At 41.1% G+C, this 27,412-nt stretch overlaps 1 protein-coding gene across 1 annotated transcript in view; it reads right to left on the bottom strand.

Moving 5' to 3' along the window:
* The window catches only part of slc35f1 (solute carrier family 35 member F1), a 146,978-nt gene that overhangs the window by 19,369 nt on the left and 100,197 nt on the right, over positions 1–27,412 (bottom strand). The window contains exon 3 of the mRNA XM_078400187.1: positions 6,026–6,153. Coding sequence (XP_078256313.1) covers positions 6,026–6,153 — 128 coding nt within the window. The remainder of the gene's footprint in view (positions 1–6,025; positions 6,154–27,412) is intronic.

The raw sequence follows: 27,412 nt of genomic DNA, 5'->3' as shown, positions 1-27,412 counted from the left end.
TATTATCTTCTTATGTTCGACTTCTTTTGATTGCCCATTTTCATCCATGCTCCCATGACATTACTAGTAGAATGAGTAACTCGGCCTGTTGGACAATCCCACTGTTGCAGTGTAGGAAATCCAGCACTTGTGCGTGCAGCGTTATCACTTCTGCTGAATCCAAATGATAATCAGTTGTGGTAGTTTTAGTTGAGGGACATATCAGAGGCTAAGAATCACATAGTACCGAAACAAGCCCTCGGTATCATGACGCTAGGAAGGCAGGCGAATGGGGTTAGGAGGGAGAGTTAGATCAGCCATGATTGAATGGCGGAGTAGACGATGGGCAGAATGGCTTAATTAAATTCCTATTCCTTATATCCTTATGACCATATGACACATACCCCTCTTTTTGTGTGAAAAACATACCCCTCTGATTTCTATTAAATCTTCCCCCCCCTCACCTTAAACCTATGTCCTCTGGTCAGGATTCCACAGGCATGATTCCCAGGAGAGACCAGTGGAAGTCAGCAGAACCATCTAGGCTACACCACTACACCGGTGAACCCATGGACGTCCCTGGCCAGGATCTGCCCCGAAAGCAGTGGATAACCCTCAATCGCTTGAGGACAGGCGTCGGATGCTATGGAGTAGCGATGAAGAGGTGGGGTCTCGTGGACAGTGCCTTCTGCGAGTGTGGGGACCCAACACAGACAGTGGAGCACATAGTCACTAGTTGCCCCAAATACCGGCCGCCGAATGGTGAACGAGGTCTGATTGACCTGGACGATGACACGTTGGCCTGGCTCGCCTCAACGGAGCTGCAGGTCTAAAAGACATACGACAGAAGAAGAAGAAGGAGAAGGCATGGTTCCCCTGATCTGAGGCATCGGGCTCCAGTCTTGATAACAATGGTGCAAATCGAGCCCACACTGGGAACTGGCACGGGATCAAGTGTGCACGTGGTATGGGGAATTGTAACTTTTCCTATGTTTTTCCTTCAGTTTTCTCCAGTTTTAAGACAAGAAGTATCAGTTCACATTTATTTTCCAAGTGTTCTCAGAATCAATTTCCAAATGCATGCTCCCACTGCCTGGCATGTATCAATCAAGCTTCATACCACTCAGTCCATGAGATTTCATTTATTATAGACAGAACAGTAAGGGGAGTAAGATACTGTTCTTGTTCTCTCAGTAGGTACAGCTTCTCACAGCTTTTTTTGTGTTTGGAAGATCAGTCTTTTACGTTTATGAGAATCTGTGTCAATAACGCCCTACAAAGTGTAAAATTAAAACAAATGGAATCAGATACATTCCAGCACAATAAGAAGCTGATGTTATAAAAGCCTTTTTCATTATATTGAAAGCGGCTTTCATCTCCAGCCAGATAGATCCTACTGTTGACCAATTTAGTGTTTAGTTATGAATATCCTGACTGGGCATGAATATCAGAAATAAATCATAACAGAAATGTAAGAAAGTGTGAAGAAACCAATCTTAAACTTCCAGTGTGATCATGCATCTATTCAGAACAATTGAAATTGAAGATACTTGGATAATTTTTATTCATTATATACAGGATTGGCATACTTTGTGAAAATTATGCTTTGATGGAACTATTATTTGAATATGGAGTAAAGGCCATAGATTGGTGGTTTCTACGGGTTATTACTTAAGCTGCAAGATGTTTTTATTGCAATGCTTCAAATGTCAGTGTTGCTGAGAGTGAAGATAAGTAACCCCACGTGAATTATTAATAACAGCTTGCTTTTCCTTCCTTTGCCTTTGCCACTAATGTCTCTCTTTTTAAAGGTTAGGTGGCTGAGTTCAATCAAATGATCAGCTCCTAGAAGTAGGGAATGACAATGAAGCATACGTTTCCTAAATATTCATGAAATGACTATAACCGATGGAATAATACAAGTAAGTTTAAATTTCTTTCCAGATTTTAGTCATTTAACACTGCATTCCTAATTTCTAATTGGATCTCACTTTTTCCTGCAGCATTAGATGCTGCTTGAAATAGGTTTAAAATATATTGACAAATACTTTTTGACCATGCCCCATATCTCGGGAGGAGATCTCTCTCATTTTTTTCCCATTAAGTCCATTCCATTTCCCATTAGGTGGAAAGCTGACAGCTGATTTACTCTAAGCCACTTCCTGCTGCTCTAATTTCATCTCCATGATATTAAAGTAATTCCTCAATTAAGGCATTTTATTCAGTGTGTGACATTTTCAAATTATATCTTCAGTCATATAATTACCCATATTAAATAATATGTACAGGGTGTGATATTTATTATGCAGCTATTCTTCTAATACTTGTCCACAAGCATCTTTGGACAGCTATTGTAAATAATTTATTTAAAAACCATTTGCTAGTTCAAGAAGAATTCTACAGATAGAATAAGAGAGTTATGCAACACACAGAAGAAGGCCCTTCAGCCCAAGTTGCTCACACTGAATGAGATAGCTGACTGACAATCTATACCAATCTCAATTGCCCGCCTTTGGTCCATATGGGCTTTGGCCCATTAGTAAGGGTGTCAGGGTTATGGGGAGAAGGCAGGAGAATGGGGTTGAGAGGGAAAGATAGATAAGCCATGATTGAATGGCAGAGTAGACTTGATGGGCCGAATGGCTTAATTCTGGTCCTATAACTTATGAACTGATTGTGCATGGACAAGAAAACCTAGATCCCTCTGTATTTCATATCTTTCTTCATTTAAATAATAGTCTGCCTTTAAAATTCCTCAGATTTTCCCCTCAGTGAACTCCTTTAAGTGAAAGGACTATACTACAATAGTAATATAATACAATAGTAGAAAGAATTTACTACAAACCCACTAACTCCCATAGCTATCTTGACTACATTTCTTGCCACCCTATTTCCTGTAAAAACTCTATCCCCCTACGCCAGCTTTCCTCCGTCTATGCCGTATCTGCGCCCAGGATGAGATTTTCCATACTAGGGCATCGGAGATGTCCTCATTCTTTAGGAAACGGGGGTTCCCTGCTTCCATTATAGATGAGGCTCTCACTGAGGTCTCCTCTATATCCCGCAGCTCTGCTCTTGCTCCCCCACCCCCCATTCTAAACAAGGATAGAGTCACCTTCCACCCCCATCAGCCGTCGCATACAACAAATTATCCTCCAACATTTCCGCCACCTCCAACGGGATCCCACTACTGGCCACATCTTCCCATATCCACCCCTTTCTGCTTTCTGCAGAGACTGTTCCCTCCAAAACTCCCTGGTCCACTCGTCCCTTCCCACCCAAACCACCTCCTCCCCAGGTACTTTCCCCTGGAACCACAGGAGATACAACACCTGTCCCTTTACCTCCCTCCTCGACTCCATCCAATCTTTCCAGGTGAGGCAGAGGTTCACCTGCACCTCCTCCAACGTCATCTATTGTACCCGCTGTTCCAGATGTCAACTTCTCTACATCGGCGAGACCAAGCTTAGGCTCGGCGATCGCTTCGCTGAACACCTCCGCTCAGTTCGTCTCAACCAACCTGATCTCCCGGTGGCTCAGCACTTCGACTCCCCCTCCCATTCCCAAGCTGAACTTTCTGTCCTGGGTCTCCTCCATTATCAAAGTGAGGCCCAGCACAAATTGGAGAAATAGCACCTCATATTTCGCTTGGGCAGTTTACACCCCAGCGGTATGAACATTCTCTAACTTCAGGTAGTTCCTGCTTCCCCTCTCTATCTCCTCCCCCTTCCCAGTTCTCCCACTAGTCTTCCTGTCTCTGACTACATCCCATCTTTGTCCTGCCCCCTCCCCTGACATCAGTCTGAAGAACGGTCTCGACCCGAAAAGTCACCCATTCCTTCTCTCCTGAGATGCTGCCTGACCCGCTGAGTTACTCTAGCATTTTGTGTCTACCTTCTTTTAAGTGAAATTTGGAATTGGAATTAGAGCTTCCAAATTAAAACAAAACACTGTACAAATAGTTTTTTGTTTATCCATCTAAAACTTTCCGATCAATGTACCTGTGGAAATATATTTTAAACTTTGTGCCTACCTTAACCCCCTCCAAAGGAAGTTCATTCCATATACCCCTACCCTCAGTCTGGAAAAACTTGCCCCTCCGATTCCCTTTACATTTTTTCTCTGTCATGTGAAACTTTGCCCTCATGTTTTAGACTCTCCTCCCCAGGGAAGAAAACTATCTGCCCTTTCTACGGTCCTCGTGAATTTATAAATCTTTAAGGTCACCCTTCAACTTGCTTGGCTCCAGGGAAAACAGTTCTGGCCTATCCAATCTTTCCTTTCCAAGTCCTCCAGTCCAGGCAACATTTTTGTGAATCTTTTCTGCACTCTTGAGAAAGATTGAGAAGGAAATGGAAACAGGAAATCTTAAACATTTGACAAGTCATAGAATTGTGCAGCAGAGCAGTCCATTGTGCCTGTCCACACTAATCGCACTTGCGCAGATGAATTCCATATATCTCTTTGGTCTGCTCAATTCAAATACCTGTCAAGATGCCTCATAAACGCTGTCACTGTTGCTGCTTCCCCCATCTCTGTTGGGAGCTCATTCCCGATACCAACCATTCTTGGTGTGAAACATTTGGATTCAGATCTGGATGAGCACTTAAAATCGTCAATACACAGAAAATTATCGTCTGCTGCTGGTATATGGGATCAACAGAGATGGGTACTGGATGATGGGCTGAAGGGCCCGTTTCTGTGATGACTCTAGGACTCTACATTTCTTCAATAATTCAGAGGATGATCATCAATGCTTGCATTTTAATGTAACCAGTGTGAAACACTAAAAAGGCAAAAGAATTGAAGAATTTTTTTCTCTCTCTCTCTTTTTCCTAGTTCTAATGAAGACTGAAATGCTAATTTACTTTCTCTTCCACAGATGCTGCCTGACTGGCTGAGTATTTCCAGCATTTTCTGTTTTAAATCCAATTGTGTGGCACAGCAAATTGGTCTAGTTTTAGAACAAGAATTTCTATCTGCCTTAATGGTGGCAGAGGCGACACGGTGGTGCAGCGGTAGAGTTGCTGCCTAGCAGCACCAGAGACCCGGGTTTGATCCTGGCCATGGTGTTTGTCTCTACAGAGTTTGTATGTTCTCCCGGTGACCTGCGTGGGTTTTACACGGGATCTCCGGTTTCCACCCACACTCCAAAGACGTACAGGTTTGTAGGTTAATTGACTTGGTATAATTGTAAATTATCCCTAGTGTGTGTAGGGCTAGTGTTAGTGTGCAGGGATCACTGGTCAGCACGGACTTGGTGGGCCGAAGGACCTGTTTCCGCGCTGTATCTTTAAACTAGACCAAACCTTTTTAAATGTAAACATGGACGAGAGAGGAATAAGCAACAAGTATTATTTGCATATCTTCCCCTGCCCAGAACCGGCTATCCCAACATCCTTTTCTTCTAAGTAGGTCACATAAAGCATCCCCATTTAGGAACTCACTTTGAGCTATTAACAATGCTGTGGAAAAAATAAATTCTACAATGCGCCACCAATAAAAAGAAAGAAAATCTGCAGAAACGGCTTTGATTCTTACACCAGCAAAACTGGATCTCCATTCCAGAACTTAATTTTAACCCAGCAATGAGCTGAAATAGAGGTGTTATAATTATGTGAATACCATAATTCTCCAATTTTCACAACATTCTGGTATGGAGCTCCCACCAATTTGCAGAATTACAGATCATTATCCTTCTATCCTGCGTCATTGTGCCCTGCAAACAGATGGACACTAGGCTGCCAAAAATGACATTTTTAACAAAGTGGTGTTGAACAATTTTGCATTTAAAATTTTATAAACAATGGAGTAAAAGACTGCCTTCACAAAATGTATAGCTGATAGTATTTAAATCTGTCTCATTCCATTTAGGCCAAATAATCTGTCCGGCCACATTCTTCCCAGGCATTGAACTCAGTATTGAATCCCATTGCATTAGCATGGATTCACAACAATTACAATTATATACTAGTTTATTTCGTAACATTTGATATGGGGTCTAGATGTGAGCTGCAGTATTCTTGATAAATCTTTATACACGTACCTGCACGCTAGTCAGTGTGGTATACTGGTACGCCTTTATTACAAGATAGTTGGCTTCTATATCTATGACTCCCAAGATCATGTATTTCCACCATCTTCTTTTTAGTATTGCCAACAGATTTTCCTCCCCTGTGCAAAGGAAAAAAAGACAACGTTACAAACTCAACCCATCAATACAAATAAATAATTGAGGTTAAAACTGCATGGGTGAAAAGGAACAACACAATGAATCTGTAAAATAAGGGGATTTTTCTTCTCTATTAAATACAATACGATAAAACTTTATTCATCCCCGGAGGGAAAATAACAGCAGCAACGAAGTAGGTGCGAATTTTAATGCCTATGTTTGCACGCATCTAAATGCACGCATCTTGTCCTTTCTCTTTACCAGCCATCATATTTTGTGTTCAGTTACAAGGAAGAATGTTACACTAAAATGATTTCAGCTCAATAATAGCACAAAGTGAAAACATACAGCATTTGAATTGCTATACCCATTGTAGCATCGTGATCCCAGATTGCTCATATTTTTACCCTGTTTGAGTGTATATAAATCATCATAATCATTGTGAGGAAAGCAATGAAAATAAATAAATCTAATAAGGAATTAATAAACACAGGTGTTTTTATTTATTTTTCAAAAATTCAGTTAGAAACAAAAACATTTTTTCATATGTAGCTGCATAATCTAGACTGGGAATAAAAGTTTGCGATCTCATAGCATTTGGGTGCCACATCTAATAAGCCAATTTGTATCAGTCGTCATTTCAAAGTATTCTTCATATTTTCTTACCTTCTGATCTGCCATCAATTAGTTTAAATTGTCCAGCATATTTTATTCCCATCCTGACTGTTCAATTTCATAAATTCAGAATCAATCAGCCAAAGTCTTGTGCATCAAAGAGATTATGTGAAAATGTATTTTCTATTAAATTAGATTTAGGTAATCTTCCAAATAAAAAAAGAAATAACTACATACACATTACTAAGATGAATGCAATTTAAATATATTCTTCTTTGTAAAATTGCATTGTGATAAAGTTCCAATTATATTTTAATACTGAAAGATTTTTGAGCAGACAGCTAGGGTTGATATCGTCAGGGGGTCATTGCCCACCCAAGAATTGTTTTCCTTTTATAATGGGGTAATTTCCGCTTGATATTTAGAATGTAAACTGTCTATTATACATATGGCCTGGAGACACGGGCTAGGGGCAGAACGGTGGCGCAGTAGTAGAGTTGCTGCCTTACAGTGCTAGAGACCGGGGTTCGATCCTGACTACAGGTGCTGTCTGTACGGAGTTTGTACGTTCTCCCCGTGACTGCGTGGGTATTTTCCGAAATCTTTGGTTTCCTCCCACACTCCAAAGGCGTAGGTTAATTGGCTTGGTAAATGTAAAAATTGTCCCTAGTGGGTATATCCTACAGGATAGTGTTAATGTGCGGGGATCGCTGGTCGGCGCAGACCTGGTGGGCCGAAAGGACCTGTTTCCGCGCAGTATCTCTAAACTAAACTAAACAATTCTCCCTCTCCAAACGGTTTCCACTGGCCTGTTCACTTCCATTTCATAATGATATTCCTTTAATCTTTGTTCTGATCCTTCTCTTATAATTCAGCAAGGCAAGCCGTCTTTCAAACACAGTTCAAGATGGTTCTTGTACACCTGGTTATATTCTTATTCTACATATTCCTTTGTGCCTCAGGCACTGGAGATCCTCTTCAAGCATCATCTGCAAAACGTTGTACCCTCCCTCGTTTTTACATTCTTTGAAGCCTCCCTCTTTAATCAACCTTTCGATCACCTGTCCCAAAGTGGCTGAAATTTGTTGCAAATTTTTCTCGTGCTACCCCTGCTGCCAACAACTGCTGACTAAAGCATCACAGAAACAGGCCCTTCGGCCCACAATGTGTCAAACATGATGCTATACTCTGTAGAACATAGAATAGTATGGTAGGGGAACAGGCCTTTCAGCCCAAATAACAGCACTGTGTCTCTTTTTTTAGATGCCACCTGACCTGTTGAGTGTGGCCTGAACATTTTCTTTGGGGAGAACAATCAACAAGGAGTGAAGGAATGGTTTGTTTCCAACTGTACTTTCACTCCACTAAGCTTCAGCTTCCCTTGATGGTTCTTACCAAGAGATTTATTCAGATTTGCAATTAATATAGAAAACAAGTACCTCATCAGCTTGGATATTGACAGCAGCTCTGTGATGGCAGCTCTTGGTAAATGCTAGAGATATTGGAAGTTGTTTTTGAAACTGATTTCCCCCACCCAAAATGTCAATTTATAATTTATTATTGTCATGAGATACAGTGAAAAGCTTTTTGTCGCACAATTTCCAGTCAATGAAAAGACTGTTCATGATTACAATCAAGCTAACAGCGGTGTACAGATAAAGGATGAAAGGTGCAACATTTAATGCACAAATATAGCATTGTAGTCCAATAAAGTCTGCTTAAAGTTCAAAAGGTCTCTAAGGAAGTAGATGAGAGGTCAGGACAGCACTCTAGCTGGTGAGAGTATGGTTCAGTTGCCCGAAAACAGCTGGGAAGAAACAGTCCCTGAATCCAGAGGTATGCATTTTCAAATTTCTGTACCTCTTGCCTGATAGGAGAGGGGAGAAGAGGGAATGACCGTGGTAGATCACAACATAAATGTCTGTCTAACTTTGCAGGCCACAATTAGTCAATGCAATATTAGTGCGTTATCATATCTAATTTTACTTGAGATTGATTGAAACAGCATGCATTTCTCCACAAAGCTAATCTGGTGCTTTAAGTTGAATGATAGACAAGTTAGAGTCACAAGACTTCTGATGTTATATATATGTTATATGCACACACGTACATGCACACGGAAAAGGCTATGACTTTAGTCCAAAATAAATGGTATGATCCGAATCATAACCAACATAATCAAAGTCATAGCTTTTTCCATGTGCATGTGTGTACATATAACATATATATAACATCAGAAGTTGCAAAGTTACACATGTGTTGTAATTTCTTCCCACAAATGACTCAAGTTTGCAAATGAAATTGGCGAAATTACTTTTACCATCATTAATTATTCAGATATCCTTGCCACTACTTTAGAGTGCAGCACGTCATACGAGCACAACAGTAGTTATTGGAGGGTATAAGACTGTTGCTCGTGAGTCAGCCTATTCTATTAGTGGTGAAAGGGACATCTTTTCAACTAAGGCACCTCAGTTATTTATGTCAGGGTAAAACTTCTACACAAGGCTTCTACATATTTCTATCACTTGATTTATTCAGGAGCGATGAGCAGAATGAATTTCTTCACAAAATGCTGGAGTAACTCAGCAGGTCAGGCAGCATCTCCCTTAATCACCCTATTCCAGAAATATTTTAGGCAATGCTCCAAGAGGACCTTTTATAACTTGCCGTGTGCCTCGCATATATTTGCCTTATGACTCATTAGCTCTACAAATACCAATATATTAAACGGGAAATTAATTCAAATACAACTGCTCTCTCATAGGCATGCTAAAGGCCTAGAGGCATTAAAGGCATATAAGCATTAAAGGCCCTGGCCAATTGCTTTCCCTCAGTCCATATTTGTTTTAAAAAAATGTATTATGACATCCGTGGAATCATCTGGCATCACAGAGAGTCAGTCACAGAGTGTCATATAGAGTCATGTAGAGTCATAGAGCATGGAAACAGGCCCTTTGGCCCAACTTGCCCACACTGGCCAACATGTCCCAGCTACACTCGTCCCACCTGCCCGCATTTGTGAGAAATGGAAACAGAATTAATAAGGTCAAAGATTCTTCAACCCAAAACATTTCTCTCTCCTGAGATGCTGAACATTTCCAGTACTTTGTTGTTCTTCCAGATTTCCGCCATCTGCCTTTTACTTTTTATTATGACTTCACTCCATGTTGGATCTTGCTGTGAGCAAATTGGCTACTATATTCCAACAATGAACATCCTGCATTGACCAGTGTTTTGGGATGGCCCGAGATGATATAATGTGCCATAGAAATCTAAAAAAAAATCAGAATAATTACAAAACCAATATTTGAAAAAAAAGTTAGCAAAGATGCAAACATTTTCTTTCAATTAATCTGTAAATTATGATGCCAGAACAAAGTTCCTTTCCCTGATAACTAGGCCACGAATCTAATTGACATTGGGAAGTTAGTGAGCAGCCATGGAGTCTTGAATGGACACACAATAACATCGGCGGTAACATACAAATTACTACTAGTAATAATAATATAGTTAAAACACAGGCAACATGCATCCAAAGTATGATTAATGTGCAACATTATGATTTTTGCAGAAAAATTGAAGCTACAAATCCAAGTTTACAGTCCATTTTGTTCACAGCTACAATGTGTATCGTCATCGTTATTGGGCTGTCAAAACCATAATGTACTGTTCTGTGCCTTGCCATCTCTAGTAGGGAGGAAAAAGGAAGGACAGACAACAGAGAATCAGAAAAAAAACACCCATACAGAAATCGTGAGGACTATATTTGGATCAGCAAAAAGTATTAAAATAAACAGAATTTCAGCCCTTAAATCGATTAAGGTCGAAAATAGGACAGAGCATGATTGTTAGATTATGAAGACCGAAGAGCTTATCTTGACTATTCATGTTGATTAAGTATTTTTACAAAGAATGAATTGCATGTATACTATACATGAAAGCCATTGTATTCTAATACGAGGGTATTACAATCAAATTTATGGCAAAGAACCTCTGATATCTTTTCATTAAATATTGTTGCTTTCTTTTCAACGGAAAGATTGCCTTATTGAGCCTAAAAATGTCGTTATTGCCAATGTTTGTAAATCTGTTTTGTTCCCATGAAGATGTTCAACAAAATGGATGCCATGCATGTTAAGAAGCTCACAGATAAACAGTGTACATACAATAATGAAAAAGACAACAATATAATAGCAAGGGCAAAACAGCAATAGACAATAGACAATAGGTGCAGAAACATAGAAACATAGAAACATAGAAAATAGGTGCAGGAGTAGGCCATTCGGCCCTTCGAGCCTGCACCGCCATTCAATATGATCATGGCTGATCATCCAGCTCAGTAGCCTGTCCCTGCCTTCTCTCCATACCCCCTGATCCCTATAGCAAAAAGGGCCACATCTAACTCCCTCTTAAATATAGCCAATGAACTGGCCTCAACTACCTTCTGTGGCAGAGAATTCCAGAGGTGCAGAGGTGGCAGAGGTGCAGGAGTAGGCCATTCGGCCCTTCGAGCCAGCACCGCCATTCAATGTGATCATGGCTGATCATTCTCAATCAGTACCCTGTTCCTGCCTTCTCCCCATACCCCCTGACTCTGCTATCCTTAAGAGCTCTATCTAGCTCTCTCTTGAATGCATTCAGAGAATTGGCCTCCACTGCCTTCTGAGGCAGAGAATTCCACAGATTCACAACTCTCTGACTGAAAAGATTTTTCCTCATCTCAGTTCTAAATGGCCTACCCCTTATTCTTAAACTGTGGCCCCTTGTTCTGGACTCCCCCAACATTGGGAACATGTTTCCTGCCTCTAACGTGTCCAACCCCTTAATAATCTTATACGTTTCGATAAGATCTCCTCTCATCCTTCTAAATTCAGGTGTATACAAGCCTAGTCGATCCAGTCTTTCAACATATGACAGTCCCGCCATTCCGGGAATTAACCTAGTAAACCTACGCAGCACGCCCTCAATAGCAAGAATATCCTTCCTCAAATTTGGAGACCAAAACTGCACACAGTACTCCAGGTGCGGTCTCACTAGGGACCTGTACAACTGCAGAAGGACCTCTTTGCTCCTATACTCAACTCCTCTTGTTATGAAGGCCAACATTCCATTGGCTTTCTTCACTGCCTGCTGTACCTGCATGCTTCCTTTCAGTGACTCATGCACTAGGACACCCAGATCTCGTTGTACGTCCCCTTTTCCTAACTTGACACCATTCAGATAATACTCTGCCTTCCTATTCTTACCACCAAAGTGGACAACCTCACACTTATCCACATTAAACTGCATCTGCCATGCATCCGCCCATCCGCAGAATGGTACAAGATTGTAGTGCAAAATCAGTCATGCAAAAATAAGTGCATTAATGGAATAACTGAATGAGGTAGTCAAGAGTAAGAATACATGGCAACACTTTGGGTTTCAGGAGTCTGATGGCAGTAGGAAAGAACCTTAAGCTTCTCAACCCTGAATTTCCAAGCTTTCAGGCTCCTGCAGCTTTTCCCAGAACGTGAAATGGAGAAAAAAAATGGCCAGGGCGATAGTCACTCCAACGAAACTTCCAGTCTTCGTGATGCAACGCACCGTGAAGATGGATTGGTTGGAAGGAAGTGATGAGCCCATGAGGGACAAGGCTGTGTTCACCACTCTCGGTAGGTTCATGTGAACTAGAGTGAAGTAATTGTTGTACCAGGCTGCGACACAACCCATCAGAATACTTTCTATAACTGCATCAGCAGAATCCTTGAGGGCATGTTGAATCATCTCAGGTGCATAAGAAAGGTAATATGCTGATGTGCTTTCTCTATCACCACATCAGTGTGAAGGGACTAGGTTAGGTTGATGGTGATATGAATGCCTTGGACCTTGAAGCTGTTGAACATCTTTACTGTAGCTCCATGCAGGAGGACATGGTGGTGTTCACCCGCTCACTTCAAAAGATCAACAACCAACTCTTTGATCTTTCTGATGTTAAGGGATAGGTTATTGTCCTGACACAATGACCCTGGATTCTTGATTTCTTTCCTGTACCATGTCTCATCATTGTTGTAGATCCAGTAAACAACACTAATATAATAGACAAACTTAAAGATTGAGTTGGTGTTATAGGTGACCACACAGTCATAGATGCTCAAGGAGTAGAGCAATGGACTGAGCACACAACCCTGACCAGTACCAGTGTTGAGGTTCATAGTGGGGGGATCAAGAGGTCCAGAAGCCAGTTGCAGTTGGAGGCCCAAAAGGACAAAGTCCAGAGTTTTTTCGGTGTTATGGTGTTGAAGGCTGAGCTGGAATCAATGAATAGCGTTAACATATGTATTCATATTGTCAAGGTGATCCAGGATTAAGATATGGCATAGACACAAAATGTTGGAGTAACTCAGCGGGATAGGCAGCATCTCTGGTGAGAAGGAATGGCCTCCAGCATTTTGTGTCTTTCTTCGATTTAAACCAGTATCTGCAGTTCTTTCCTACACATTAAGAGATGGCACCCTCCATTGACCTATTTATTCGGTACACAAATTATAGGTAGTCTAGATTGTCCAGAAGATTGGTGCCATTTTTTTTTTAAATCACTTGATAATGGTCAATATTAGAGCATCTGGGTGGTAGTCATTGGGATCGGTCACTTTATTTTTCGTGGGGACTAAAATGGTAGATTGTTTCCTTGAAGCAGATGTAGACAGAAGACTGCTGAAGTGACAGCTATACAGCAGGGAATCGGGCACTTAGCTCTAATTTATCGATGCCAAGCAAGTTATCTGAACAAGCTGGCCTTGCCTATTTACCTCTAAACCTTTCCAATCCATGTATCCGTCCAAGTGTCTTTTAAATCTCATAATTGTACCAACTTCTGCCACTTCCTCTGGTGGCTGGCTCCATGTACACTCCACCTTCTGTGTGGAAAGAGTTGCCATTATGGTTCCTTGTAAATCTTTCTGTTCTCACCTTACATCCATGCCCTCTAATTTTAGAACTGCACAGCATCAGAGACCCAAGTTTAATCCTGACCCCCAGATCTGTCCGCTGGAAATTTTAATGTTTTTGCTCGGGATACATGGATACCCTCTGGGTTTCCCAATTCCCTCCCATCCAAAAGACGAGTGGGCTGGTTGGTTAATTGGCCACCTTGAAATTTTGTGTGTGTGTGTAGAACAATGATAAAATCTGGAGAGAGTTCAGAAGAACGTGGGGAGCAAAAAAAAGGGGGTAAATGTAAACAGGTGGTTGACAGTTGGCTCAGACCAGGGAGGCTGAAGCTGCTTATGTACTCTTTCTCTCTACAACTACTAGCTCTTCATCAATTTCTTAACAGCAATTAAAGACAAGCAATTATCGCTGGATCTTCCAGCAAAGACCACATTCCAAAATATTAATTAAAAATGTCTTTTGTAGCAAATGAATTGTCAGAGGTGCAGGAGAATACAAAAATTCAAATGGTTAAAATTGGTGATTGAGGGGAAGCGAAACAAATCAAAGGCACACATGTGTAGATTGGAACAGTGATGGCAGAGTCCCAGACAAACGCAAGGACAGCAATCGCTCTTGTTCATTTACTCATGGACGGATTTGTCGCATGGTTGATCAGAAATATGAGTTTACAAAACATGGAGAATAAAATCACTGCTTCAGAGCTTCAAACCTCATTAAAACTGCATGACCTTAGGAACCGGCTGTTTCACAGACCAGCACCCCCACAATTGGCAGCAGACAAAGAGATGGAGGTAGAGGATTGGAGGAAAAAAGTCCGAAATAGAACAGTTAGCGGCTCATTATTTTTAAGGAGATTTCTTACAATACGAAGATTTGTACAATATGAACTTTTACAAAGATTTCTCAATTGAAATTAAATGTAATGCTCTGTTCACGAGAACAAAAGGCATGCAGCTTTTTGTGGTGGAACCGGTGCTTTGAAAGCACTTGATATGATGCTAAATTGGATTATTAGCTTTAAAAAAATCATGTAGTATCCAATGATAAGAAAACATCTGAATTCATTAATTGCCAGAGTGTGTTGGCCAAGTTCTATTTAATTTACCTTTAACCATCTTGATAGCTGCATTACAGTCATAATAAGTTGTTGACAAAGACATAAAAATCTATCTCTGTCAATTAGTGTCTAGCAGACACAAACCCGAGGAGAGGTATTCGCCAGTGGTGAAATGCTGTGAGCCATTGTTCTAAATGCATGCTTTTCCAGGGCACATGCTGCACTCACCATATTCTATGTCACAAATTATCTGTTGCCTGTGTCCAAAAATATTATTTTCTGATCATTAATTTTCAAATTTGCACTTAAATGACTCTACATCGCCAGTTTGCACCATTCCCCTGGATAGTGTTGGATGGGAAGAATTTAATTGTTCTGCCGAGGACATAAGACAATATAACACTCTTGACAGCCCATGCTGCTGATTCACCACCTACACCCGATGCAGTGACTAGGACTTGCTGGTTGAGGCAAGCTGTTCATTCCCTCCACTAGAACACTGAAGTGCTTTGAATTTTCCTTTTGCTGATCGTCGATGGCAAGCCCCAAAGCAGCGACATCACGGCCTTGTGCAAAATAATGTGGTCACATGGGCAGCCATTACAAGCACTTCCACGAAACTGCTGAGTAAAAAACTGAACAGCTGGCAAGTCCATGCTCACAGTCCTAGCCAGCAATCAAATACGTCACATGCTTCTGAATGTCCGACTTACCAGAAGATTCAAAAACTACTCTAAAAATAAAATATGAATAAAAAAATTAAATCAATTAATATGTGAGGATACCTAAAGATATTAAAATTTACCCTTTACATTTCTTGTCATTCCTATCCATTTAAATTAATGAGCATGCTGTTCCTGCACAAAGTCGAACTTGGCAGCTTTCTCAGTCCAATAATATGAAACATTAATGTCAAACAGGCTACAGGTATACCTGCCAAGAAACGTTAGGGGCCTCACGCAACACAAGGGTGCTCCGGTTCCCTCCAAAAGGACCTGTGGGTTTGTAGGTTAATTGGCCTCTGCAAATTGCCCCTAGTGTGTAGGGGGGAGTGAGGGGGATAACATGGCACTTATGCAAATGGGTGATTGGACAGTGTGAACTCAGTGGGCCAAGGGATCTGTTTCAATGCTGTATCTCTAAATTAAACTAAATAAACTTTACTTGCACCATCAATAGGGTGCCCTTTGCAGACGACATGGATCTGGTTCGCTCTCCTCCAATAATCATCCAGAATTCTCACTATTGTTCAGTTGAATCCTTCCACCATTTTTCAGTAGTTTGGGGTGTGCGAGTTAGAGAATTCTGAACTTCTACCTGGATGTTCACCTCTGCTAACACAAGCTTTTGGTCATTGGAAGAGAAATGAAGTGCAACTGCAACATTTCTAGTTGAGGAAACTTTGTACAGAGTTTCAACCCTAATGATATAAAGCCAGGGAAAAGTGTGAGCTGTGAAGAGGATGCAGAGAGGTTTCAGGGGATTAGAGACAGACAACTTGTATAGGCGATGTTAGCCACAAAATGCTGGAGTATTTCAAGGGACAGGCAGCATCTCTGAGAGAAGGAATAGGTGACGTTTTAGGTCGAGACCCTTCTTCAGACTGGTTTGAAGATGCAATAAGATGCGAGAGAATGTAAGGAAATTCACAATGGAAGAAAAAAAAAAGAATTCTTTGTGTTTTTCAATAATAAGATTGAAATGTGTTGGTGTTCAATAGGACCAGGCTGTTACTGGTGGTTAATCCACATGTACAGCAGCCAATTAGAAAGATAAAAAGTGTGTTGGCCTATGTTGCAATCTACAGTATGTGACTGCAAGAATAGAGACATCTTGCTTCAATTATGTGTGGACCTTGTGAGAACATACTGGCCTGTCTAGTTTAAGGACGATATACTTGCAATAGAGTAAACGCAATTCAGGTTTACCAGATTGATATCTAGGCTGGTAAATTTGTTGTATAAAGAGAGATTAGGCAGTTCTTTGGTGTAGAAGACGTGTGTGAGAGTTATATGAGAGGCGTATAAGAATTTATTGAGAGGTAATCTCATTGAAATGTACAAAATTCTTATTGGACTTAACAAGGAAGATGTGGGATGATATTTCCCTGCATGGTGTGCCTGACCCAGTAATCACAGTCTTAAAACAAGCTTTATTTCATTATGGTCATAGCTCTTAAACTTTGGTCAACTGTAAACCTTGCAATTGTGAGTCCTAGCTAATTGTGAGTCCAAAAAGGAATTCATTGATTTTTAAGTATGAATTCAGTAGAGGAAATTGGTACTGTGGTAAAAGAACATCTGTGATCCCAGGAAAAAGAGTAGTCCAGAGGGGCTAACTGACCTAGTTCTGCTTTAATACTTGTGTTTAAGCACATAATACTGCTCAAACATCATTTAGATGAAGCTTCTGAAATTGCACGTCGTTAAATCAGCCAAACATGCAAAAAATATGATTCTCTGCCATGCACAAAGGAATTAAAGTGCTTTAAAGTGGCATCACATGGGTGGTCAGGAAGGCATTTGACACATTAGCCCTCATCAGTCAGAGTACTGAGTATAAAAGATGGGAGGTAATCTTATTGTTGAAGACATTGATGTCTAAATAAACATTTAGAGTATTTGTTCAGTTTTGGTCACCCTGTCATAGAAAAGATGTTGTTAAACTGGAAAGGGTGCAGAGAAGATTTACGAGGATGTTACCAGGACTCAAAGCCCTGAGCTAAAGGGCGAGGTCGAGCAGGCTTGGACTTTAATCCTTGGAGTGCAGGAGGATGAGGGGTGATATTGTAGAGGAGGATAAGGTCATGAGAGCAATAGAAAGGGTAAATGTCAGTATGCATTAGCATGTTTGAAAAATATTTAAAACCTGTTTAGCAGTAAAGTAAACCAAATGCCTGAAAGTGTGTGATTGGTGTCAAAGGCCATGGCGGGGTGTAATGCCTGAAGGTGTGTCAAAGGCCACAGCAGGGTGCAGGGTATAATGCAAGGACAACACCATATAGAACCATGATACGCACGGCATTGGCTAGAGCTCTGCCAATAACGTGACAATATTCATCTCTTAGATGGTGACAATGTTAATCTCTTTAGATGGAGAAAATATTGATTTTCCAGATGTAGAAATAAGGAACTACCCGTGCTGGTTAATACACAAAAGATCACTAATTGCCGGAGTAACTCAGCAGATCAGGCAGCATCTCTGGAGAACATGGATCGGTGACACCCTTCTTCAGACTGATTGAAGGGGGAGGGGGGGGAGAGAGAGAGAGAGAGAGAGAGAGAGAGAGAGAGAGAGAGAGAGAGAGAGAGAGAGAGAGAGAGAGAGAGAGAGAGAGAGAGAGAGAGAAGAAGGATGGAAGAGGGGAGAGGCATAGCATGTGGTATATGAATGCAGGTGAGAGGGGGTGGTGGGGGGTGTTGGGATGGTTAGAAAAAAAGGCCAGCGATAAAAGCAGTGTGAGAGGGGTTTAGGAGCTGCATGTTGTGACGCTAGAGGGAGCAAAGTAGCAGGAGGGGAGGAGAGAGGGGAGAAACAGGTGGGAATCTAGAAGGGGCACAGGGGAGGAGAGGGGAAGGGGAGAATAAAAAGGAGGGTGGAGAAAGGGGGGAGGGGGGGAAGAGCTTAGTTGGAGTTTACCTAAAATTGGAAGATTTAATGTTCACTGAGCCCAACCAGTATGAATATTGAATTCTCTAATCTGAGTTACTCCAGCACTTTATGTCCTTTTATTGATATTCCAGAAAAGGATCACAGAATGGCCATGAGAATTATCCCAAGTTTTAAGTTACCATGGTAGACTTAAGGATTCTCCTTTTATAATGGTCATCCATGTAGACATAATATTTGAAATACAAAAGTGAGGTGATCTTACAAATAATTGTTAAATAAGTAGATGTATGAGTTAATGAATGGAGTGAAGATTTGTTGCAACAGTTCAAAAAGAATTGGGCGAGTTGCATTTGGTACCCAATATCAATAATCGCATTCTTGGGAATCTGACAATCTATTAGAAGTTCAACAAACTCTCGAGCTATTACCTCTTTCCCACGGAGGAAGTGACAATAGCACTAACTCGGTTTTTTTTAAATGTTGTGGTGAATAGCTTGATGTATTAAATTACAGACAACTCATTCATATGTCAAGTCGAATCAACAGTGACTGAAAATGTGGCACAAAATTACATATACAAAGGATTGGTGACTGACTACAATGAACAGTATCCACTGTGCTGGTTCATGTAGATAAGTGATAGGAGTAGAATTAGGCCATACGGCCGATCAAGTCTACTCTGCCATTCAATCATGGCTCATCTATCTTCCCCTCTTAATTCCATTCTCCTGCCTTCTCCCCATAACCTCCGACACTTGTACTAATCACTGCTTCACTGCTTAATTATACACAACTTGACCCTGCCAGCACATCTCACATGCCCTCGTGGTCATGCCACATAATTGTGTGTAACTATATTGTGAGTAATTTTGGGCACCATATCTGAGGAAGGATGTGTTGGCTCTGGAAAGAGTCCAGAGGAGGTTTATAAGCAATTAGTAGGTTAACCTATGATTAACGTTTGTCCGTCCTAGGCCTGTACTCGCTGGAGTTTAGAAGAATAAGGGGGGGACCTCAGTGAAACATACAGAATTGTGAAATGCTTGGATAGAGCGAATGTGGAGAGGATGTTTCCACTAGTGGGAGAGTCTAGGTCTAGAGGTCATACCTCAGAATTAAAGGACGTTCTTTTAGGAAGGAGATGAGGAGAAATTTCTTTAGTCAGAGGGTGGTGAATCTGTGGAATTCTTTGCCACAGAAGGCTGTGGAGGCCAAGTCAGTGGATATTTTTAAGGCAGTGATTGATAAACTCTTGATGTGGTAAACAGGTGTCAGAGGTTGTGGGGAGAGAAGGCAGGAGAATGGGGTTAGGAGGGAGAGATAGATCAGCCATGATTGAATGGCGTTGACTTGATGGGCCGAATGGCCTAATTCCACTCCTATTCCTTATGACCTTATAATTGTTAACTTGTGATGAGCACTTGAGATGCCCAAGCACCATGCTTTCTTCCCATATTAAGAAATCCTCTTATATGAAGGCCCCATTCTGAACACTGTGCCCAAGTGCTCACCCAAACTCAGAGCTGAGTGAGAACATTCGCCCAACCCACCCATCTGGTGGCAGAATAAATCGATACAATACTGATTTTCCCCACCGCTGGGTCAAATTTTGTGTGCATGAGTGCGCGTGTGCGTTGAGGCACGAATATAAAACTGGAGATCCACCTGATCCATTAGTTTCACAGCAGCTTGCTAAGTTAAAGTCACCCATGAAGAATGAAAAATATTGCAATCTATCAGTCAGTCCTCCTCAGCAGACGCTGTACTTGTTTTACGTGAGCACTGAGTGAATCTGCAGTGAACTGCATTGTAAACCAGCTTGGGGAATTCATTGTGGGACCTCTTTGCACCAACTTAAATAATTTTGTAGTATGTAATAAGGTCAACAAGCACACTGACAGCTGCTGAAAAAGACTGAAATACTTCTTCCAAGGGATTGAGCATTGAATGTCAAGTTGATATTGTTTTGGTTCCACAAACTTTGACGTTGCTCCTGAATAGCTAGCCCCTTAGCACTACTTCAGGGAACTGCTCCATGTAACTCAGATGAAATTACTTCTTGATACAATGGAAGTGTTCATCTTTATATTCCCAGCAGAGAATCTTTCCCCTCAGTTGCAGAAATTGGAAATTTAGATGTTCACTGTCCACAATATTGCAACTAGAATTGACCCCATGCTGTCACTGAATTCCTCATGTCGGAAAGAGAGAAAACACTTTTCCACCCATCGCCTTCCACCTTCTCCACCTGACTTTATATTTCACTCCACTTCATTCCTTATCAGACACACTTTTGTCTCCTTTTCATCTCTAGCCTTTGTTACTTACTGCACCCATCTGCTAATCAAATCCCTTCACTTGTATCACTTGCAGGCTTTGTCCCATTCCCATTCTTTTCCAGCCACCTCTCCACTACTATAATTAGTCTGAAGGGTCCCTCCACAGATGCTGCCTGACCCAATGAGATTCTCCAGTACTGTGTTTTGTTTAAGATTCTAACATCTGTATTTCTTTTTATCTCTTGTTCTCCTTTCTTCAGCCTTATTACCCTTCATGTTCCACATCTCTTCCTCCTCCTACTTACTAACTGATCATTGTATATCTAAGGCTTAGGATTAATGAGATTTCTGATCCATGCAGATTATTAGGAATATTTAAGTACTGCTGTTCAAACATTTATTTATAACAACAAGTTATTATTATTATTAAATCATTATTAATGAGCATTTATTTGTTCCCTGCACTTAAATTGGAATAATAACTGTCCATTAAAGATTTTGAATGCCTATATTTAGATTTTTGTTTCTTACTTTAAATTATTTTAGAATATATTTACTGTATTTAATTCCATTCATTTTGATGTTTCCAAACAAATTCCAGCATAACTTTTCATACTTCATTTGAAGCTTATTTGATATGGAGTCCTAGCTGAAAGGTCATCAACCTGAAATATTAACTATTTTTCTCTCTCCCTTTGGTATTGCCTGATCTGTTGAATTTTTTAGCTTTGTTTTATTTTAATATTCAATCATTTATTATTGAATGACTATGTTTCAACATTGAAGAGCTCGCAGTCTCGGGTAGAGATTGATGTCAGGAGGCTCCAAAGTCGCAAGAGGTTCGACCAGCCCCGACTCGGGGTCTGATCGCCCGGCGTGGGGGAGCCAAGATCGTCCCGTCAGTGGAAGGCTCGAGGCCCCCGATCGCGGGAGGACAAAGAAGGGAAGAGATTGAACTTTTTTTTCCGCCTTCCATCACAGTGAGGAATGTGCAGGAGTCACTGTGGTGGATGTTTATGTTAAATGTATTTTGTGCCTTTTATTGCTTTTTATTGGTATGACTGTATGGCAAATCAAATTCTTCGTATGTTGCAAAACATACTTGGCTAATAAAGTATGATTATGATTATGATTAAACTGCCCTTCACCCTTCATCTGTCACCAGTATAATGTTCTCACCTCTGTTCTGGTGCTTTATCTGCAGCAGGTAGCAGATCTCACTGTGTATTTCCTTACATGAAGCACAAAGTCTCTGGGAAGATTGTTCCCAGAGACTTTGGGTGGAAATGGTCTTCTGTCAGCCTCTCTCGCCCACCCAACTCTCTTTCCACAATGTCTGCTACTCAGGTCATTCTTTCAATCATCCTATATTGCTAGGGAAATGTAGAGAAATCACCCTTCCAGTGGATGCATTAACTTCAAGAATTTCTTCAGCTTCTTCTCCCCCATCAACATAAAGCTTCAAAGACACAATAAACAGCCGATGCTGGTTTACCATCAAAAGTCGAAGTACAGGAGTAATTCAGCAAGTCAGGCAGCATCACTGAATATGTTAGCATGTTGCCTGCTGATACCCACTGGAAGCATGTCGTCCATCAGTTTCCAACAGATCAATCAGTTTTCGATGTTGATTTGACAATAGTATTGCCAAATTGCCATGCACTGTTCGAGTTAACATTCTCTTAAATTTGCTGAAGTTTTACATTAAGACACAAAAGGCTGGAGTAACTCCATGTTCGCCAGAGATGCTGCCTGACCGCTTACTCCATCACTTAGTGTCTTTTAATGTAAAACTTTTTTTTAAACTCCAAAGAACACCTGATCCTCAGAATCAGAATCTTCAGGTCTGAAGAAGGGTCTCAACCCGAAACGTCACCCATTCCTTCTCTCCAGAGATGCTGCCTGTCCCACTGAGTTACTCCAGCATTTTGTGTCTATCTGATCCTCAGAAATATAACGGCAGCCACAGAAACTAATGAGCAACTAACCGCAAAGTAATTGATGATCCACTGAATTATCAATGTTAATGGTTGGTGAGGGGAGGGGAGCTTTATCATTGCCCAACTGCATTCAACAGTGCAGTAATTTAAGAGAATGTTAATTGGAACAGTGCACGCCAATTTGGCAATACTCTTGCAAATCAGCGTAGAACACTGATTGATGTGCATTGCATTCTTCCAACTGCTAGCGTGTTAACACATTCATCAACAAAGTGATCCGAACTGCTTGCACTAGAGTGAGCATTTACACAGTTTAACAAATCGGAGCTGATTAAGTCCGTGCAATCTCTGAACAATGCACAGTATTGTTAAAGCCAGGCATTTCCTCTTCCCTTTTAATGTAACTTTGCTAAGAAATTAATTTGCATTAAACACAATTTCCAAACATTATGCAATTTAAAATTGACTTTTCCTCGAGTGAAAAGATCATCTGGACTTTTTAGTGGCTCTGGAAATTTACATTGACCCTTCCAGGCACAAGCCACCACTGCATGGTTTTCAACATCAGGAGAGATTGAACCATGTAGTTATAGAATCAGATTCATACTGCACAGAAACAGGCCCTACAGCCCAACCCGTCCATGACAACCAAAATGCCCCATCTAAGTTAGTCCCATTTGCTCATGTTTGGCCCATATCCCTCTAAACCATTCCTATCCATGTGCTTGTCCAAGAGTCTGAAATGCCATTATAGTACCGATCTCAACTACCTCCTCTGGCAGCTCGTTCCATATACCAACCACACTCTAAATGAAAAGGTTACCCCTCATGTTCCTATTAAATCTTGCCCTTCTCACCTTAAACCCATGTCCTCTGGTTCTTGATTCCCCTATCCTAAAAGGCTCTCCGCCTTCACCCTATCTATTCCCCTCACGAGTTTATACACCTCTATGTTCACCCCTCAGCCTCTGGCATTCCAAGGTATAAAGTCCTGATTTGCACTTCCTTTCTCTATAACACTGGTCCTGACATTCCCACAAGTCCTTCTAGTTATGGGAAATTAGCATTATTAACACAACAAGGTCTTCCATGGACAATGCTGATTGGGGAAGCCCCTTTTAGCCCCTTGGCTTTTTGTCAAACTTGCAGATAATACAAAGATAGGTGGAGGGACAGGAAGTGTTGAGAAAGCAAGGTCTGCAGAATGACTTGGTCAGGATGGGAGATTGGGAAAATAAGTGACAAATGGAATACAGTGTTGCAAACTGTACCGTCATGCACTTTGGTAAAGGAGTAAAGGCGAAGACTGCTTTTTAAATGGGGAGAGGATTCAGATATTGGAGGTGCAAACGGACTTGGGAGTGCAGGTGCAGAAATCCTTGTGGAAACAACATTTAAGAAACATTTAGACAGGTACGTGGATAGAACAGGTTTAGAGGGATATGGGCCAAATGCAAGCAGGTGGGACTAGTATAGATGGGACATGTTGGTCAGTGTGAGCAAGTTGGGCTGAAGAGCCAGTTTCCATGCTGTGTGACTCTATACTGCACTGCAATACAATCAGTCCAGTCCAGGCAGCTGGGCATCCATGAGGCTCTGTGGGCCATTGACAGCATAAAAAAGTGTAAATCGCCACTATCTGCAAACTCGTGGCCCAGCATATCCCTCACCCTTACCACTATTAGTAAGCTAGGTGATCACAACTGGTTCAATGAAAAGTTCAAAAGGACATCCAGAGAACACCATTAAGAGTACATAGAAATGAGATGCAAACCTGCTGAAACTGCATGTGCAAGGCAGCAAAACAGCATGTGAATGTACAGCTATATGCCATGTCTGGGTAATGAACAGGCTCTGCTTTTGCCGACACCCAGGTTACCAGGTTGATTTTGATACACAAAAGGAAAATCACCTCTGCATGGAAAAAATGCATTGTCACAGATTTGGGGATGGCTAACTGAAACGGCACATAGAATTACAGCTCGTACAGTCGCTCCCTCACAACACTGATAACGTGGGTTCAAACATGGCCTTCACCAAACATACCCTTAGAATGCAGTGTCTGCCTCGCAACTTGGTAATCTTTGTATCTCCACCACACTTGGCAATTGTGCGCATGTTGCCACCTTGAACCGCTGCAATCCTTAAGGTATGGGTATGCCCACAAAATGTGAGAAAATGTGGGTTTATCTACTCTTAAGAATAAAAATGAAGAGAAAAATATTCAAATAGAGTGAGACGACAAAACAAAACGGAGGTTTCTCGATTGTGAAATACAAGTTCACCATCCAATAAGATGCTTCATCATAGCAGCCACTTTTCTGAACTCATATCCCTCGATGAATTAACATCTGCAAAGGTCTAATTTCTCCGTAACATATTTCAATTATTCAAAACAAACTTGCACCCACAATGTTTTGCCTTTTGCTTGTCAGCTTTGATGCATTTAAGTGTCATATTAATAGACAATAGACAATAGACAATAGGTGCAGGGGTAGACCATTTGGCCCTTAGAGCCAGCACCGCCATTCAATGTGATCATGGGCTGATCATCCCACAATGAGTACCCCGTTCCTGCCCTCTCCCCATACCCCCTGACTCCGCTATTATTAAGAGCTCTATCTAACTCTCTCTTGAAAGCATCCTGAGAAGTGGCCTGCCACTGCTTGAGGCAGCGAATTCCACAGATTTACAACTCTCTGAGTTTTAAACACCCTCTGCAGGAACATATGCAGTTCAAAAATCTGGTACTGAGTCACATTTTAAACACCCTCTGCTGGAACAAATGCAGTTCGAGAATCTGGATTGTTTTTTTTCTGTTTGTCTGTCTTTTCTTTCTGTTTTGCTATTTTGAAGTATGTTAAACGTATGTTTTAGTGTTTCTTGGTTTGTTTTGTGTGGGGGATGGGGGTTTGGGGGAAACATTTTTTCAATTTCTTACCTCGACGGACATGTGATTTTTCCCCTGTCAGGCCATATGCAAACAGGAAGAACAGCACCTCATATTCCGCTTGGGTAGCTTACAACCCATTGAATTCTCCAGTTTCAAGTAATACCCCCGACTCCCCCTCTCTTTTTCCCTGTCCCCACCCTAGATCCACACAATTTTCCTCTTCCATCTTCCACTGCCTTCGACAACATGCGCCGTTCCTCTCATCCATACAATCATCTCCCATCCCCAAGTCCCATATTCCCCTATATCCCCCCTCTTTCCCTTCTCCTCCTTCCACCCATATCCCTTCCACCAGTTTTACATTTCACCCCAACACTTCTTTCCTTATTTGACATCCTTTCCACCTCTAGCCTTGTCACTTACTACAACCATCTGCCAATAATCCCACCTCACCTGTATCCACCTATCAATTGACAGGCTTTACCCCACCCCTCCACTTTTCTGCAAACCTTACTTCTATCAGTCTGAAGGAGGGCCCTGCCCTGAAACAACATCTGTCCATTCCCTCCACAGATGCTGCCTGACCCACTGAGTTCCCTTCAGCAGTTTGTAATCTACTCTGCACTCTCTGATCTAGTTGTATGCAGCTCACATTAGCTCAGATTTCCTTTATTTCCGATTTTCTAAGCACATTCCATTTCATGGATCTCTAGTTTTCAGAGCCAAGTCATTTATTTTTCTAGGAACATATTTCTTCGGAAAAATATATTTTTTCCCCCCAACTGTTAAGTATTTAATTATCAATTCCCGACTCAAATAACCAAACATTGGACATTTTCCAGAAAACAGAAGCTATGGCAGATGTCTAACTAATAAGATGTGCATACTGATGATGTGTGAAGGTATATAATGAAGCTCCATTTCTGTATTAGTGGAAATGTTTTATTTCCATGCAGCCTCAAACAGCTTGGCAGACAAAGTATGCCTGAAGGCATTGTAGCAGGTGGTAACAGGCATATTTTAGCAACAATTTATCTCCACACTTCCATAAATTGTACAATAACAATACAATTGCACGTTCAACCTTATGATTCTGTTGCAGAAGCAGTTGAAGCCATTTTGAGATTAAAATTCAGCCAAAGCCTAGTTTTAAATAAAATGATACCTATTGCTTATCTGATTATATAACTGTGGTATCACGTATGCAAAACATATCTCCGTGCCCATCCTTGTAATGTGAAAATATGACGGAAATAAATATGTATTTGCCCATGAAGTGTTTCCTAACTGATTCTGAAGAGGATTTTGTCAATTTTAATATTTAATTGATTTCCCCATTTGTTCAGTTTTATTCTTTCTGCTCTACTGTCAAGCGATGCTCACAGGCAGGAGTATAAATCCAACAAAGGCAAATCTGCAGCGTGATTGCACTGTAGGATTTTTGTATTGCAAGTCAGTGGAAAGACCATCAGGTGATGTTTCAAACAGCCTGCTGATTCTTTATCACACGTTCTGCACTGCCACACCAGCCGAGTGCTACCTATCTGTCTCCCGAGTTGCAACATCTGCTTTCCCGCCAGCATGCAAACATTTTCACTCCCACCTAATATATGTGGAAATGCATTCCTACAATGAAGCTACTCAGCCCAGCCAGCCTCTGTCAGAATCAGCCTCTGTGACAATCTACAATTCTAATCGCATTACTCCGCACTGCTCATATTTGCATTCAAATCTCATTTCTTTCACCTCCCAAATCAATCTACAGTAATCTTGAATTTTATCTTGGTTCTTGGCTGAAAGAACAAAACATATAGATACTGATCAAGAGTGTAATGTGTCAGATAAACTATGGCCTGATGTACAGATACCATTATTAATGTTTGCATACAAAGAAGCATTTACCATGAAACATTTTGCTGCAGCTTGTGA

This window comes from Rhinoraja longicauda, chromosome 5 (genome assembly GCF_053455715.1).
Source record: "Rhinoraja longicauda isolate Sanriku21f chromosome 5, sRhiLon1.1, whole genome shotgun sequence".
Lineage (NCBI taxonomy): Eukaryota > Metazoa > Chordata > Chondrichthyes > Rajiformes > Arhynchobatidae > Rhinoraja > Rhinoraja longicauda.
The sequence above is the reverse complement of the archived record's forward strand: the minus strand, read 5'-3'. Positions and strand labels throughout refer to the sequence as shown.